The sequence below is a fragment of the Equus quagga genome, chromosome 14 (assembly GCF_021613505.1).
Source record: "Equus quagga isolate Etosha38 chromosome 14, UCLA_HA_Equagga_1.0, whole genome shotgun sequence".
Lineage (NCBI taxonomy): Eukaryota > Metazoa > Chordata > Mammalia > Perissodactyla > Equidae > Equus > Equus quagga.
Genome location: NC_060280.1, coordinates 95,300,357 through 95,316,564, shown reverse-complemented (window position 1 = coordinate 95,316,564; position 16,208 = coordinate 95,300,357). Strand labels below are relative to the sequence as shown.

Sequence of the window (16,208 nt, the reverse complement as noted above, 5' to 3'; positions counted from 1 at the left end):
TTCTGTGACTACTTCCAGCTGTACGTGATCGCAGAGCTGTCCCTAAATGGGGCCACAGGGGTTCAGGCAGGAAGTTCAGTGGACCGGAAGGTTGTGCCCATGGAGTCTAAGGCAGACAAGGTATGCAGATCCTCTGGAGACGGGAGAATCATTTGATGAGAAGTGCTTCAGGAGGCAAAATTTTGTTGACATGCGCAAGACAAACAATGAAATAGATGACAAATTATGATAAGAAATACAAGCAGTATGATCAGCCCAGTGAATAAGGCTTTGATAGTAGTCCAGGGGCCTGGACCTGACCAGGAGTCCAACCAATGAGGGTGGGGTCGGGCATGGATTTAATTTGGTGGCTCATATCAGATAGGAGGCCAGAGATATTTTGATGGTATTCAGGAATACAGACACAACATTTAGTTTTTATAGTGGTATAAGTGCCCCCCAGTGCCATCTGGTTTTGCAGAACCCCCTTACGCATTTGGGATACTTCTAAATCCAGCAGCAGAAGGCTATGTTGTGTATCATTCAATGCCTTCGTGGTAAATTTGTTTAGGGCTTCCATGTGCCAGATGACACTTTTGATTCCTAATTGGGGAAGGAAAATTGAGGCAAGGGGATCATCCCAGTGGAAGCCAGAGTGGGTCCAGCGCTGTTGCAGGGTGGGTAGGTCAGCAGGGGGATATAGTAAATGGAGTTCTACCTTGCATCCAGACAAAGCCTAGGGTGCATCGTCCAGTCCATCCAGGCGGCACCCAAGGCCATAAGTTGGAGCCACATATCCCCTGAGTGCCGTTAGGGACTAACCAACGTGTGCTGGGCCGTCTGTCCCAGTCGGTCCCAAACCAATCAGTATTTTTTAAGGCTATGATATGAGAACACACATAACGGGGAATTTATCCCATAGGTCGGGTGCTATTAGCTCAAGTATTACAAGTGTGATTGGTTTGTTCCCAACATAGAGTGGCCTTTTGACTGAGTTGACCACTAGTAAGAGTGAGCCAAGTATATTCATCCCAAATTTGCTATAGTCCATCCTGTGTATCGATGGGTGGGGGCTTTACCTTAGGTACTCGTCTATGATCCCCCTGCGACCAGGCGAGTCTAGTTAGTATGTGGGCAGTAGAGTTGAAGGAAAAGGTTTGATTGTGACCAGGGAGCTCCCAGGTGACAGAGACGGATGGCAACAAGGAAACAATATGATTAGTAACAGATGAATCTTGTAGAAGAGAAGAGCTAGAAATACCTTGTGTAGTATTATGTAGCACGCCAGTCAGTGCCCAAGAGGGGAGAGACCCACTGGGGGAGGCCGGAGGTCCTAGACAGAGGCAAGGGTCCACAAACCCAACACGTGGTTTGGTTACGGAGCTCAGCATAATGTTGAGCCCATTTTAAAATGTCTCTGTGCAGGTGTTTGAGGACCCAAGGCCCATTTAGTCTCTTTTCTGCATGTGCCTGGGGCTGACTGACTAATGAAGTGATGTTTACACCAGCTCTCCTTTCCGGAGAAGGAGGGTCTACATTAGTGTCTGTTCAAACGGCTTCAGCTAATCTCCCTTGAAAAGGGGCAGGGTTTTCCTCTGTTCCCTGAGTTATTTCCTGGAGTTTGTGAAAATTCACTGGCTTTGTAAATCCCTTCTTCGCCCCCTCTATTAAACAATAATCACGAGATTTCGGTAGGGGCTGTAAGGGCCTTAGGAAGAGGTCTGACAAGGCAGCCATCATCTAATATGTCAGGGGTGGTTTTTTCTACTGTAGTCGGGGAGCCAGACACATGCGACAAGCCGCTCTGAGTCCAGGATCTTCATCTAGCGCTGTGGATGCTTGAATATAAGGGATTTCAGACCATTTTCCCAGGTGGCAGCGAAATAAGTCTAGTTGAAAAATAGTATTAAAATTTAGGGTGCCATTCATGGGCCATTTTTCCTCATTCAGAGTATATTGAGGCCGAACAGTATTACAGTAAAAGATGTCTCTTTTTCTTTGGATCTTTTAGATCAAATTTTGCCCAGTTATTTCAAAGGCAACCCCAAGGGGAGTCCTTAAGAACAGAATGAGAAGCTCCCATGGTCCTAGGAAGGAAAAAGACAAAAGAAGAGAGAGGAGAGAAAAGGGTCTGTTACCTTGGAATTCCCCCCGAACCTAGGCCACGTCCTACCCGTTGTTCTGCCTGTGGGGTTCCTATAGCAAGGGGCGATGGGGACGTCCCCCGGCATTGCACCCCTTGTATATCTTCCCTATTATGCCTGGTGATAACAGGGGCCTGGTGAATGGTCCCAGAAATGAGAGAAGAATAGAGAAAACACTGAAGAATTTTCCGCCAGTCTGGGGGACATTCTACCCAATTGCATCCTGGAGCCCTTCTCCCAAGAAGGGGTTCCCATACTCAACCAAAGGTTAGAGTTTGGTACTTTCCTTGAACCGGAGTCCCAGTTGGGACTTTCCCGTGGTTCGGAGTGTGGGCAGGACCCACAGGGAGGGATGCCAATCCAGCCTTAGGAAAAGAAACCTGCCACAGGAGTCTTGGAGATTGGCAATTGTCCTAATGACTTGAGTGGTCAACCCGCGCCCATGTAAAATTTATATATTAGAGATAGGATTCAGAAAGAATGGGTTAATTCATTCTTCATCACCCTCAGGCTTAAGTTACTGGTTCTCTTTGGGCCAGATGCCATGGTTTGCCCCATGGAGTAGCCATGGGCAGCAACCGTGGATTCATACAGCTGTCCAAGAAGGTTCCCAATGGAGAAGTGAATTTAGATGCATCCTTGAAAGAGGAAGGCACAAAGAAGAAATGTGCACTTACCAGAACTTGAGGTCACAAGCTGGTGAAGCAAGATTGCCATACAGACCCCCAGAGGAAGTGATGTGGGCTTGGCAGGCCGAGGAGTCAAAAGAAGGATTTCTTGGACTCTCAAGGTCTGGCAATAGTGCTCTTTTATTCAGAGAATAGCATGGGGCATGGGGACAGGACCCATGGGTGGTGAAGAGCTGCAAGCATGGGGACAGGACCCATGGGCAGTGAAGAGCTGCAAGCATGGGGACAGGACCCATGGGCAGTGAAGAGCTGCAATGTGTTCAGGGTAGGGTTAAATTTATAAGGCACAGGTATGTGAGTTATTTTTTACTAGACCAAGGAAAGATCATGTAGAAAGGTCGTTAAAATGGTGTCAGTGCAGGTGCGGTCTGGTTATTGCGTGATCGTGTAACGTTAGACACGAGTCAGGTCAGCGTATCGTACACTTCCTGGTGGGTGATGTAGACCGCCTTGGCCTTCTCTCCGGGGCAGCCTTGATCCACGTCAACATTGCTCCATTCTTCTGTCAGCTGGAATGGATCCTTGTAGGTGTGTTTCCCGCGTGTGGTCAGCCCGTTCCAAAGTTTTAATTTATCACGCTATTGGGGAGAACGCACATAAGGGGCCATAAATCAGGAGAGCATGTGGATGTTTTCAGAGTCCGTGCAGAGCAGCGAGCAGTCACACAGGGGAGGGGCTGGGCCATTTAGTGTAACAAGATGGCCGCACTTCTGCTCACTTCCACACCCACCCCCAGCTCTGGGCTTTGAGGTCAGCACTTGCGGCTTTGGGTCCTTTGCCCCATGGGAAGTGAGACCCCACGGCCGCAGCCTGCGCACAGGACTCGTCTCAGCACCGCCACGGTGTGAGATGTTAGAATCCTCACATGCACATTTTACTGCAAGGAAATTTATATCAGATCATGGGTTTAGTCAGTCCTGTTAGCTTAAAAATAGTCCAGAGGAGACGCAGAGAGGCACTGAATTTGGGATCAAAGAATTGCTCTTCAGGGCGCACAGATTGAGGGAGCCACACAAACTGTGTCCTGCGGGGAGGAGGCAGCGCGGCCTCGTAAAGACCAGAGAGGGGCCTCTGCATCACAGAATGTTCTCTGGACTTGGCCCCAGAAAGCGGGTCTTGGCTGGTCCTAATCAGTGGCTCAGGCAGCTCCAGGGAGGCAGCAGGCCCTCAGCGGGAGGAGCCGCAGCTTTCTGGCGGAGTTCTCAGAATACTTCTGTCTTCACTCAGCTCAGAGGTCTATGTCCTGCCTGAGGAGGATGTGCACGACTCTCCTTCCTTAATGGCTCCCGGCTCCATTTTAAAGCCCTTCTACAGAAGTGACCTTGTTTTCTTTCAAATTTAACCCTCTTGATGGAGAATTTTTGCAGAAAGCATTGCTGATCAAGCGTAGATTTGTTTAGTCCCACGTTGCTGGTGTTGATGCAAATAATCCTTAGTCAATCTTTTTTTTTTTTGAGGAAGATTAGCCCTGAGCTAACTACTGCTAATCCTCCTCTTTTTGCTGAGGAAGACTGGCCCTGAGCGCACATCCGTGCCCATCTTCCTCTACTTTCTATGTGGGATGCCTACCACAGCATGGCATGCCAAGTGGTGCCATGTCCGCACCTGGGATCCGAACCGGTGAACCCCAGGCCGCCGAGAAGCAGAACGTGTGACCTTAACCACTGCGCCACTGGGCCGCCCCTCTAGAATGTTTTTATCTCATTCATTGTGTTCTTCATTTCAGCAGTTCTGTTTGGTGTGTTTTTTAGAGTTTCTCTCTCTTTTGTGAAGAATTCCTTCTGCTCCTTAATTTCCTTCCTGAGTTCATTGAACTGGCTGGATTTTCTTGTAACTCACTGAGTTTCTCTATAACTATTTGGAATTCTCCATCATTTACATTGAAAACTTCTCTGACTTCAAGATTGGTCTCTGGAGACTTTCCGTTTTCCATCTGGTCCAGAGTGTTAATGTATTTCTTCAGGGTGTTTGATGAAGCGGACCTTTGCTGGCACATAGGGTGTTATCTGGTCACAGATTCCACCTGCCGCCACTGAGAGGGGCAGGAGCTGTGTTTTCTGAACACGCTGAATCTGCTAGAAGTTGTGCCTCTCTGCAGGAAGCTGTGCTGACAGGGCCCATCTGCATCTGCCCACCTGATGCGCTGTGGTGTGGATACACTGCCCTGGCTGACCAGCCAGACTTGGGTGCAAGACAGGAAGGGATAGGAAGGACACCCTCTATCACACACGAGGCTGCTGTGCCCTCACTGGTGGTCCACTTGGGCTGCTGGGCTTGAGGGGGGTCCCATGCAGTGGCTGAGCCACCTCAATGTAGAGCACCCCTGTTGGCTGGGATGTGACCATGAAAGTGACAGCATTCACAAGGAGGCCCACCTGCTCCCCTGCCTCCTCACGGAGTCATGTGCCGGCCATTATGTGTGGACTTGCAACCTAGATCCAAGCCAATGACGAGGAGGACATCCACTCACCTCCTCCCACTGCTTCCTGGGGGTCCAGTACTCCCACCTTCAGACATATGGCTGTGTGCATCTCTCAGACATCCTTTGTGCTGTGTGGGTATCTTCTGTTGCTTAATGTCCTTTTGGTTGTATGCTGGGGAGAGACTAAAGGAACAGCCCACTTGGCCAAGATGCTGACAGCACTAAGGAGAAGTCTTTTTCATATGAGAAATGTGAATCCATGAGTCTGTGCCTTTTAATTTTGCAGCACATGGGTTGGTGAAAAGTACCTGGTATGGACCTTTTAATGGAGCTGCAAAGAGTCTTTTATCTGGTGCCTTTTCCAATAAAAGAAATCTCCAGGTTGAAGTCAATGATCCTTAAGGTCTTAACCTCCTGGAGCTCACCGTGAAAAGAATCAGCTACCAACCTTTCATCCCTTTTAAGTGTCTCAATGAGACCCTGACAGTAATGTAAGATGTCTCCTTTAGGCAAAGTCAGTTCATTTATTCCCTCATGTAATTGCATGCGTAGGTTGTGCTGTTATTACTTCAAAAGGAGACAGAGGTTTGCCAAAGGGTACAGATCTAAGATGGAGGAGCACTAGTGGAAGAGCTTTTGGCCATGAGAGATTAAACGCTTCTGAAACTTTCCCCGATTTAGTTTTGAGTGTGCCATTTCTTTCCAGCAATCATGAGGCTTGGGGATGGTAAGCATAGTGGAAATGCTGATAGTTATCAAGCCAAGTTCTGAGGACATGAAACAAGCTTAGTAAGATTTTGCTGGGGGATTTGGTCAATGTTTACAGCTTCCGGGACCATAGTTTTTAAGCGGGGGTGTCAAAGAGTGCCATGCTTGACTCTAGAAATTAAAGGTCCTATTTCTGGTCTTAAAACTGTGGTTCTCAGATCTAGTGCACAAAAAATACACATATTTTGAGAGTCCGAAAGTGTCCCTAAATGGGCACTCTAATTGTGAACTGTCTTTGGTATTGTCAGTCCACTGGGACAAAAATTTACAAGAAAGGACTGGACTTCTCAAACATGAAACCAGTTGGAGCTTCGAGGGTGCAGCCTCAGAAGACTTAGAAAAAGAAATTCCCATAATGACGAAAAGTGTGTAGGCAGAAACAGAGTCCTCACTCACCAAGGAAACCCCTCGAGCATCAAGAGCCGCACCCAGCACGAGGGCAGGTGCACCCCAGCTCCCAAGGAAGGCGAGGACCTCGACCCACAGGAGGGAAGTTGAAGCCTGAGAGGGCTCACAGTCAGGGAGACAACAGGGAGCACAAAAGGGCTCGCGTGGGCATCTCAGCGATTCTAGGGGATGGCAGTGCGGGATCAACAGGTCATTTCAGATCCTGCTTCTGCCACCAGGAATCTCAACTTCAAAGCAAGAAACGAGTTCAAGAGGAAAAGATTCATTTGGGATCAAAGATTTTCAATTTGGGGTACATAGAATTGGGTGGCAGTCCAAATAGTGCCACACCAGGGAGCAAAAGTCAGGGGATTAAAGATAAAAAGGGAATGTTTGCATAATTTGTTTACAAAGAATCTTGATTGGTGTTGGTGGCAGAAAACGAATGAGGGCTGAAGAGGCTCAGGCCCTCACCAAGCAAAGCTCCATTCCTGCAGCAAGTCGTAGGAGCTCCTGCAGAGTCCTCGGGGGATCTGCAGTGTGGCCCAGCCCAGAAGTTCCTGGTTCCACTCAGTGAGGACTTGCATCAAGTGCACTTCCTTCATGGCCTCCCAGCTCCATTTCAGAACCCTTCACAAAAGTGACTCCGTGTTATTTAACTTTTCACACATCCTTTTTGAATTTTTTTAAATTGTAGTAAAATCTAGTAACATCCTTATACGCCAAGAAATTCTGACGGCTCTAACTTCAGATTATATCATGGCTCCAACCTGGCACATCAGTGTCACAGGTACCAGCCCAGTCTGACCTGCACCTTGAATGACAGCATCATCCCAGTGTCTGTTCTCAAGGTACAGAGGGATCCGGTGAAGCTGCCACATCAGGCCATTTGTAGGCTCCAAGTCACTCACAAGCAGCGTCAGTCTCCCATGGCCAGTGAATCATGACATGAGGTGACCACCACCCCATCACGCTCCTCTGCCGTTCTCCTCTCTCTGCTCCAGGTGCACTGGCCTCTGGCTGTCCCCCTAATATCCAAGGCCCACACCCTCCTTAGGAACGGCACTGGTCTGTTCGGAACAAAGTCCACAGACGGGGGGCTGAAACAACAGAAACCTGGGTAAGTGTGTAAAGGAAGTAATATATTCTGCCTGGCTGTGTAGCCCATTGATAAGCTGGAGGGGCCTCAAAGTTCCCCATTGACTCAAGTCTCCTATGCCGGGCTTTTCATTTGTTCTTACTTTTTATTCCAATGCCTCCAAGCTGGGACTTGCTGAAATCAAAGAGAATGTGAGATTTATTCCAGATGTGTGTGTGTATATGCCTATGTGTGTGTTTATATAAATACGTATGTTACTAGTTTCCTAGGGCCACCAATAACAAAGTGCCACAAAGCGGGGGGCTGAAACAACAGGAAGTGATTCCCTCACGGTTCCGGAGGCGGCATTCTGAAATCAGGTTGTCAGCAGGCTGGTTCCCTCTGGAGGTTCAGAGGGAGCATCTGTTCCAGCCACTCGCAGCTTCTGGTGGTTGCCAAGAATCCTTTACCTTCCTTGATTGTAGGCAGGTCACGCCAACCTCTGCCTCTGTCTTCACATGGTGAAGACATGTCTGCTGTGCAGGCCTCTGTGTCCAGATTTCCCTCTTTTTATAGAGATACTCACCACTAGGTTAGGACCTACTCTAACCTAGCATGAACTCATCTTGACATCTGCAAAGATCTTATTTCCTAATAAGGTCATATTCTGAGGTTCCAGGTGGACATGAAATTTGAGGGGACAATGGCTGAACTCAGTATATGTATATACAGGTATATATTTTGTAATCAATTTAGATATTAACTTCCAGCATTACATAAAAGTTATCCTACTGTTCTAGTATTTCCTGGAATCAGATATATATTTGCACATCCATATAAAAAATCTCCATCTCCCTCTCATCCCCTGACTGTGCTACATTTTCCCATGTTTGATGAAAGGTCAATGAAATCTACAGGTCGATGAGGTTCTGCTGAATGGTGTCATTTCATTGTGGGTAAGGCAGTGAGGTACATGTCCCAGAATCCCTGTCTTCATGATTCTGGGTTAGAATTCACCAATAGCCTCATTCACATCACATTTGAAAGGTGCACCTGAAGCAGCCGTTACTCTCAGGGTTTGGACCATACACATGGAGCAATGCACAGCGGCTTGATGGGCAATAGCTTCCAGCTTATTTTTCTGATCACCGGGCCAGTCAGTCAAGTATGTACCCAAACCAGACACCAAATTTTCCTTTCCATTTTCTTAGAGGCCCTGGCCTCCACACATGTGCTCCTGTTCTCTGCCATTGTGGATCAGATTCTAGGGTCAGAGACCCACAGGTGTGGGCTGTGCAAAGCCCCGGTGTGCCCTCCAGGCCCCTCATGGAGGCTGTCATGGTGGTTGAGCTTGACTGACGCTGACTCCCCTCTCTTCTGGATCTTGCCTTATTTGTACCAGATGTTACTTGTACAGTGAACACCCATTCCCTTTATGTTGAGAAGATCTGGGGTCTAATTCCACGACGGACACAGCAGTGCAGCCAAAGAAAACGGGGGCTTGTTTCCCTGCTGCACCGTTGAGTGGCTGCACTGCCTGTCCTTCCGCGTGAGAAGTGAGCACCTTCCTCATGTGTCAGGGACATGGTGGGAGTGTCCTGAACTCGGGGCTGAGAGCCCTCAGGATGTGTTCAGTTGTCATATTTATGTGTGAATAAAACACTTGTGTACTCAGAAGATTCCACACGTTTCCCAGGAAAGTCCTATTAATGCTGTTTTCAAATCAGTTGTATATTAACAAGTGTCACTCTCTAATTTTCCTGGGCTGAGAGATTATGTTAAAATGTCTGCATTTACGGGTTGTCCAGTCAGAATTGCAATTTTCTCAACTTAATTCTTAGCATTCTCATGCATTCTTAGTCCATACGTATACCACGTGCATATGGATTTAAATATATTTTCAGGCAAATTTTTTACTCTTATATACACAAAACTTTTGTCATTAAACGAACCTATAATTCATTAATAAGAGTAAGATAATGATTGTGCCAATGCTCACTAGCCAAAGAACAGCAGGATCACACCTGCAGTCACAGAGAGTGGGGTGCACTGACTTAGAGAACTGGGGGTGCACACACCGTGCAGGACTGTGGGAGTGTCAGTAGGAGGGAATATGACACATGTGATGTGAGGACATATTTGGACAAGAATCTGTCACACGTTCAGCCTTGTGTGAGATGAGTGGAGTAAGTGTTCCAGCAAGTGTTCCTTCGCTCTGCTTTGATGCTGTCAGGAGGTGAAGGTAATGTGGTCACTGGAGATCTCAACAGCTCTTGTGTAGAAAGCAGAAAGAGTGCAGCGCAGCTAAAACTACCTGATAAACAGGCAGCCATCACATTAGAAGGAAGTGGAGAAAGTTTGGTCACTAGTGTGCTTTGGCTTCCGTTCCACATGTCGCCTTTTTGTGGACCTGATTATAACTTGTTCTTCCTTTTTTTTTCTTTTTCCTAAAGATTGGCACCTGGGCTAACAACTGTTGACAATCTTTTTTTTTTTTTTCCTGCTTTATCTCCCCAAACCGCCTCCCCCACCGTACACAGTTGTATATCGTAGTTGCAGGTCCCTCTAGTTGTGGGATGTGGGACGCCGCCTCAATGCGGCCTGACGAGCGGTGCCATGTCCACACCCAGGATTCGAACCCTGGGCCGCTGCAGCAGAGTGCGTGAACTTAAACATTCGGCCACGGAGCTGGACCCACTCATTCTTCCTTTTGTCTCAACCCATCACAGTCACAGATTTCCCCCATCTGATGACAGAGACGGTGAAACTTTCTGCTCAGTGTGAGGAAGCCACAGCCCAGCAGTGTCAGGCCAGCTTCCAGGTGTCTGAGGCTGCCTTTGCCATTCTCATTGGCTACGTGAACACTGATGTATTTCTTTCTGTGCACGGGGACTGTTTCAAATGTCTTCTGTAAAGTGACTAAGGTAGCATTTAAACCTAGTTCCTGCTCGGCAAACTCTATGAGGTAGACACGCTTATCATCTCCCGGGATGAGTTAACTGAGACTATGAACGTAGGTGATTTACCAGAGGCCACCCAGGATCAGATAGGAAGGAAGCTGCCCAGGATCATGACGCAAACCCCGCCTTCCTTTCTCACAGTCCATCCTCTTCCTCTGGTGCTAAATGTTGAGCATCCCTCATAGCCGCACATGCGAGTCTCAAAACAGTTAGTCTCTACACTAACCTGGGCACTGCAGGCACTTGCCCATCTGTCTTCCTGCTCCATGCCACCTTCTCAGAAGCACCTGCTCCCTTGACACTCCCCCAGTATCTCCCCGTCTTGGGCTGGAGTGACTCTGCCAGTCTAGGACCTGCGTATGATAAACTACTTTCCTGAGCCTTCCTCTGCCCCCTCTCTGGCCATACATGACAGGCCATCCTCTCAAGGAACAGAGAACAGGGGCAGAGTGACAGCCCCCAAACAACATTCAGTGGGCATCTTGCCAAACTTCAGAGTCAGATCCTGAGAGCACAAGAAACAACAGGACCACAACTTGATGAGGGAAACACTGGGGGTTTAGAAGGGTAACTATCTGTAGGAAATGTTTGATTCAAGAATCTCATGGTTCTGATAGGAAAAGGCAAGAAGAGTCCCATGGAAAATGTCCATTATGAGCTCTGTCCACTGGTGGGGACATGGCACGGTGTGCTTGTGACCCACACTTTTCATGCTGGTACAGTTTAGTGCACCTACAACAGCCTCATCAGTGTGTTGGGGTCCCCATAAGCACTGGTCATGTCGACTGGCGAGTTGATGACACCAGAGAGGAGAGTCCATCCTGACAAGGGTTGGAAGCCCTTAGGTACAGGCTTCCTCTCGGGAAAGGCTGTAAAGATACCTTTACTGATTGTTTCCTCTCTAAGTCCCTGGGGGCCTAGTCACCTTATACATCCTCTGAGACACGAACCCCTACAAAGTCCATTCAAACTACAAGACGTCCACCATGCCCAGGGCCAGAGAAGGATCCCTGGAGACCATCTGACACAGGGCGAGAAACTGACCTTTGTTCCTGGAGGCAGAGCAAAAAAGTTGTAAGTGGTCAGAATGAAGAGACAACATATGGTCCATTTCTCATCTAGTGGAAACAACACAAGAGAACATTCCTGGACCGGAGCATCATCAATCAATTACCTACCTGCCAGACAGACAAATGGCCAGCGGATATTCAGCACAATTTCTAAAAACAATAAGACAGGAAGATGTTTCCACTCCAGTATCAACTACCATTAAACCACTGAGTTATTTGGAGAACAAACATTTAGAAGCAGCATTTCCAGGAATCAGTGGTTTACTCAAGTTGGTTATATCTGTAAACTGGAGCTCCCTCTCCTAACTCATTCCCATCCCAACTAAGTGCTCACCTCACCAAGAACACTGGTGGTTCTACTTGTTCACAGAGAACTACGGAAGAGGTGTGTCCAGTTCTGCCTCCCACAGTGCTCATCTGCAGGAGCCTGACTCCTGGGGACCTCTAGCTGGAGACCACTGACATAAGCAATATTTAGGTTTTCACTATTAGGAATGAAGAAGTGATTTTAATGAAAACATGTTAGTAGCTGCATAGGAAGTAAAGAAAAACACACGAAAAAGAAAAATGTCAAAAGGCACACGTACTTAGTACTATTATCCCAGGATATATACAGAAGAACAGGGACAATTACAAGAATAAATTATCCTCCAGAATGGGATAGTTTAACATAACCTCAAATTTAATAAAACATAACACTTGTAAGCATACAACAGACTTGAAAACCGAAGGAATGAGCTTTCGAAGAAACAACGTAGCGAGCCATTAAAAAAAAAAAATTCACATTGTTGTGCATTTACCTGTTGTAAAGCACACATAAAAAATGAAAAAAGTAAGCACTCGGAAATTACATAGAAAAATGGAAAGAAATTAAACATGCAGAGTTTAACATTTAGTTAGCACTCAGCTATAAGAAAAAACTCACAAACTGTCAAATACATTTGTAAATGCTGTTTTCAATCATGGAAGTATCCAGAAAGAAGAAATGCCGGATTATTGCAGCCTTGCAACAATGCAACCAGGGAATTTTATGCTATATGTGGGTACAGCATTGAGTCTGTCACGGTGGAGGCAGGAAACAGATCCATTATTAGAGAACAAGATGCTCCCCACAGAATTCATGTCATCAGGAGAAGCAATGGAGATGGAGGGGTTCAAGAATGAGAGACTGCCACAAAGTGTGACAGCCTGAAGTGGCCCGATGGACACCAAAGAGCTGCAGGAAAATGCAAGTAAATGTGTGAACGTGCAAACCAAAGAGGCTCCATGATGGGGGAGCTTGTGGGCAAATCTGTGGAACCTGCTGTCTAAGAGGGAGCTGATGTCAAACATGGTGTTTGGTTGGGGCTGTTCCAGACAGGCAGCGCCAGAAGTCAGAAAAGTGTGCTGTGACGCAGGCCTCCTAGGGTCCCAGGCACCTCTGTCTCCTGACGGGACAGGAGAACTGAGAATCATGTCTTCTTCACTTCTGCTTTCCAAACCTCATGCATCTTCCTCTGCTCGTGAACTTTAACAGAGAGCGACAAACAGAAGGACTTTCAGATAGTGCCCCACCTTCCGCAAGGTGACAGCACAATTCAGTAGAAGCCTCTGGACACCAGCTCCATCTTCCTGCCATGAAGTCTCTCATGTGAACTCAAAGCATCGTGATAATTTCCAACCAAGATCAAGGACAATGACCACAGGTCAAAGTATGAGCATAATCAAATGGGACTGTCCTCTTCCAAAACCTTTCCATAATACTACTTCGTGCAAGGAACACAGATGTGATATTCACTAAGAAGGACAAAATGTGGACTATACATCTTTCCATAAGAAAGATTACAGAGGCAAGTAGATATTCAGTCAGAAAAGCTGCAACAGTTGACCAGAAGTGAAATTTCAAGAGTACAAGTGTCACATCATGAATGTATACTAGGAACATAAAGAAAAGTGAGAATCGAAAAACTTTCCTCTAAAATTATACCAATTTGCACGACTATACAAAAAACAAAAACCACTTATCCCTGGGTCCAAAACATGTTGTAATATAAATAAGACGAGTGTACACAACTGTACAATTATTTAAGGTCCAAGGTGATGAAATATGTAGTACAGATGATGCATAAATAGATGGATATTTATTATTTTCAGTGTTCATATCAGCAACATGACCTGCGAATTGGTACACTGGGGGTCCCTAGTAAAGATGAGACACTTATAAAGATGAAGCCACACATAACAATTAAAAGGTCTCTTTCCTGCCCTGAGTTTTCATGAAGAAGATAAGTGAACTGCTACACTTGAACGCTGCCCCACAGTCTTTCCAGTCCTAAGCGATCTCTCCAGTGTGTTTGCTCACATTTACCACGAGGTTTCAAGCAGAATAAAGGCTTTCCCTCAGTCCGTGGATTCAGATTTTACTCTCCAGTGTGTTCTCACAGGAATCCAAGATATTTGTGAGCTTTCCCACATTACTGACATTAATACCCCTCTGCCCATCATGGGTTCTGAGATGACGTTGAAACTGTTGAGGCTGCATGAAAGCTTTCCTACATTGCTGACATTCATAGGGTGTCTCCCCACTGTGGGTTCTGGCATGTAGCTGGAGGCCAGTGTGACGACTAAAAGCTTTCCCACATTGTTGACATTCATAAGGTCTCTCCTCACTGTGGCTTCTGGCATGTACTTGTAGGTTGGAGTGACGACTGAAGGCTTTCCCACATTGCTGACACTCATAGGGCCTCTCTCCACTGTGGGTTCTGGCGTGTAGTTGAAGGCCAGTGTGACGAGTGAAGGCTTTCCCACATTCCTTGCATGCATAGGGCCTCTCCCCACTGTGCATCCTCACATGCACCTGCAGGGATGAGGAATGTCTGAAGGCTTTGCCACATTCCTTACATTCATAGCGTTTCTCTCCAGTGTGAGTCCTCCCATGGATTCGAAGTGTTGAGGAACAACTAAAGGCTTTCCCGCATTCCTTACATTCATAAGGTTTCACACCACTGTGAATTCTCATATGTCTTTCAAAGTGCTGAGGCTTCTTGAAGGCTTTCCCACATTGCTGACATTCATAGGGTCTCTCCTCACTGTGGCTTCTCTCATGTGCTTGAAGGGAGGAGCGACGACTGTAGGCTTTCCCACATTCCATACATTCATAGGGTTTTACACCACTGTGCATTCTCACATGACTTTGAAAATGTTGATGCCTCTTGAAGGCTTTTCCACATTGCTGACATTCATAGGGTCTCTCCCCACTGTGGATTCTGACATGTACTTGAAGGTTTGCTGGATATCTGAAGGCTCTGCCACACTCCTTGCATTCATAGGGTCTCTCTTTGCTGTGACTTCTCACATGTATCCAAAGTGATGAGGAACAACTGAAGGCTTTCCCACATTCCCTACATACATAGGGTTTCACACCACTGTGCATTCTCACGTGGGCCTGAAAATGTTGAGGCCTCCTGAAGGCTTTCCCACAGTGCTGGCACTCATAGGGTCTCTCCTCTGTGTGTGTTTTCACATGTACTCGAAGGCTAGCCGGATAACTGAAAGCTTTCCCACATGGCTTACATTCATAGGGTCTGTCCCCACTGTGTACCCTCACATGGACTTGAAGGTAGGAGTGATGAATGAAAGTTTTCCCACAGTGCTGACACGCGTAGGGTCTCTCCCCACTGTGCCTTCTCACGTGTACTTCCAAGGACGCAGAATACTTGAAGGCTTTGCCACACTGCTTACACTCATGGGGTTTCTCTTCACTGTGAGTTCTCACATGTCTTCGACGTGAGGAGGAACACCTGAAGGTTTTCCCACACACCTTACATTCATAGGGTTTCTCACCACTGTGAATTCTCATATGCCTTTGAAAACTCTGAGGCATCTTGAAAGCTTTCCCACATTGCTCACATTCATAAGGTCTCTCCTCGGTGTGTGTTCTCATATGTCGTCGGCGGGAGGAGTGACAAGTGAAGGCTTTCCCACAGTGCTGACACTCATAGGGCCTCTCCCCAGTGTGTGTCCTCACATGTTCTCGGAGGGATGAGGAATAACTGAAGGCTTTCCCACATTCCTTACATTCATAGGGTTTCTCACCACTGTGAATTCTCACATGCCTTTGAAAATGCTGAGACTCCCTGAAAGCTTTCCCGCAGTGCTGACATTCATAGGGTCTCTCCCCGGTGTGTGTTCTCATATGTCCTCGAAGGGAGGACTGAAAGGTGAAGGCTTTCCCACACTGCTGGCACTGGAAGGGTCTCTCCCCACTGTGCATCCTCACGTGTGCTCTGAGATATGAGGAACTAGTGAATGCTTTCCCACACTCCTTACATTCATAGGGTTTCTCTTCACTGTGTGTCCTCTTATGTACTCGAAGGGATGAGGAAAAACGGAAAGCTTTCCCACACTCCGTACATTCGTAGCATTCCACTCCACTGTGCAATTTCATGTGTTTTATAAAGTTACTGGGACAACAGAAGGCTTGCCCACATTGCTCACAGACAGAAGGTTTCTCTGTACTGTGCGTTCTCATGTGTCGCTGAAGGCAGGAGTAACAACTGAAGCCTTTCTGACATTCCTCACATTCATAGGGTTTCTCCACAAGGTCCGTTGGCACATGAGTGCTTAGGCACGAGACACAACTACAGCCCTGCCCACATTCCTCACAGGGATGAGGTTTGTGTCCAGTGTCAGATCGTTGCTGATTCTTAAGGAAGGATAAATCCGTGAGGGC

At 47.1% G+C, this 16,208-nt stretch overlaps 2 protein-coding genes across 4 annotated transcripts in view; both read right to left on the bottom strand.

Moving 5' to 3' along the window:
- The window catches only part of LOC124252568 (zinc finger protein 77-like), a 172,833-nt gene that overhangs the window by 97,688 nt on the left and 58,937 nt on the right, over positions 1-16,208 (bottom strand). The gene's annotated exons all lie outside the window — the stretch shown is intronic.
- LOC124252563 (zinc finger protein 709-like) lies at positions 12,178-16,200 on the bottom strand. Its single transcript, XM_046686220.1, has one exon. The coding sequence runs from the start codon at positions 16,005-16,007 to the stop codon at positions 13,890-13,892; it is 2,118 nt and encodes a 705-aa protein (XP_046542176.1). The 5' UTR covers positions 16,008-16,200; the 3' UTR covers positions 12,178-13,889.

Excerpts from the sequence above, each read along its gene's own strand:
- LOC124252563 (XM_046686220.1), bottom strand. The coding sequence starts at position 16,007 with ATGAGAACGCACAGTACAGAGAAACCTTCTGTCTGTGAGCAATGTGGG.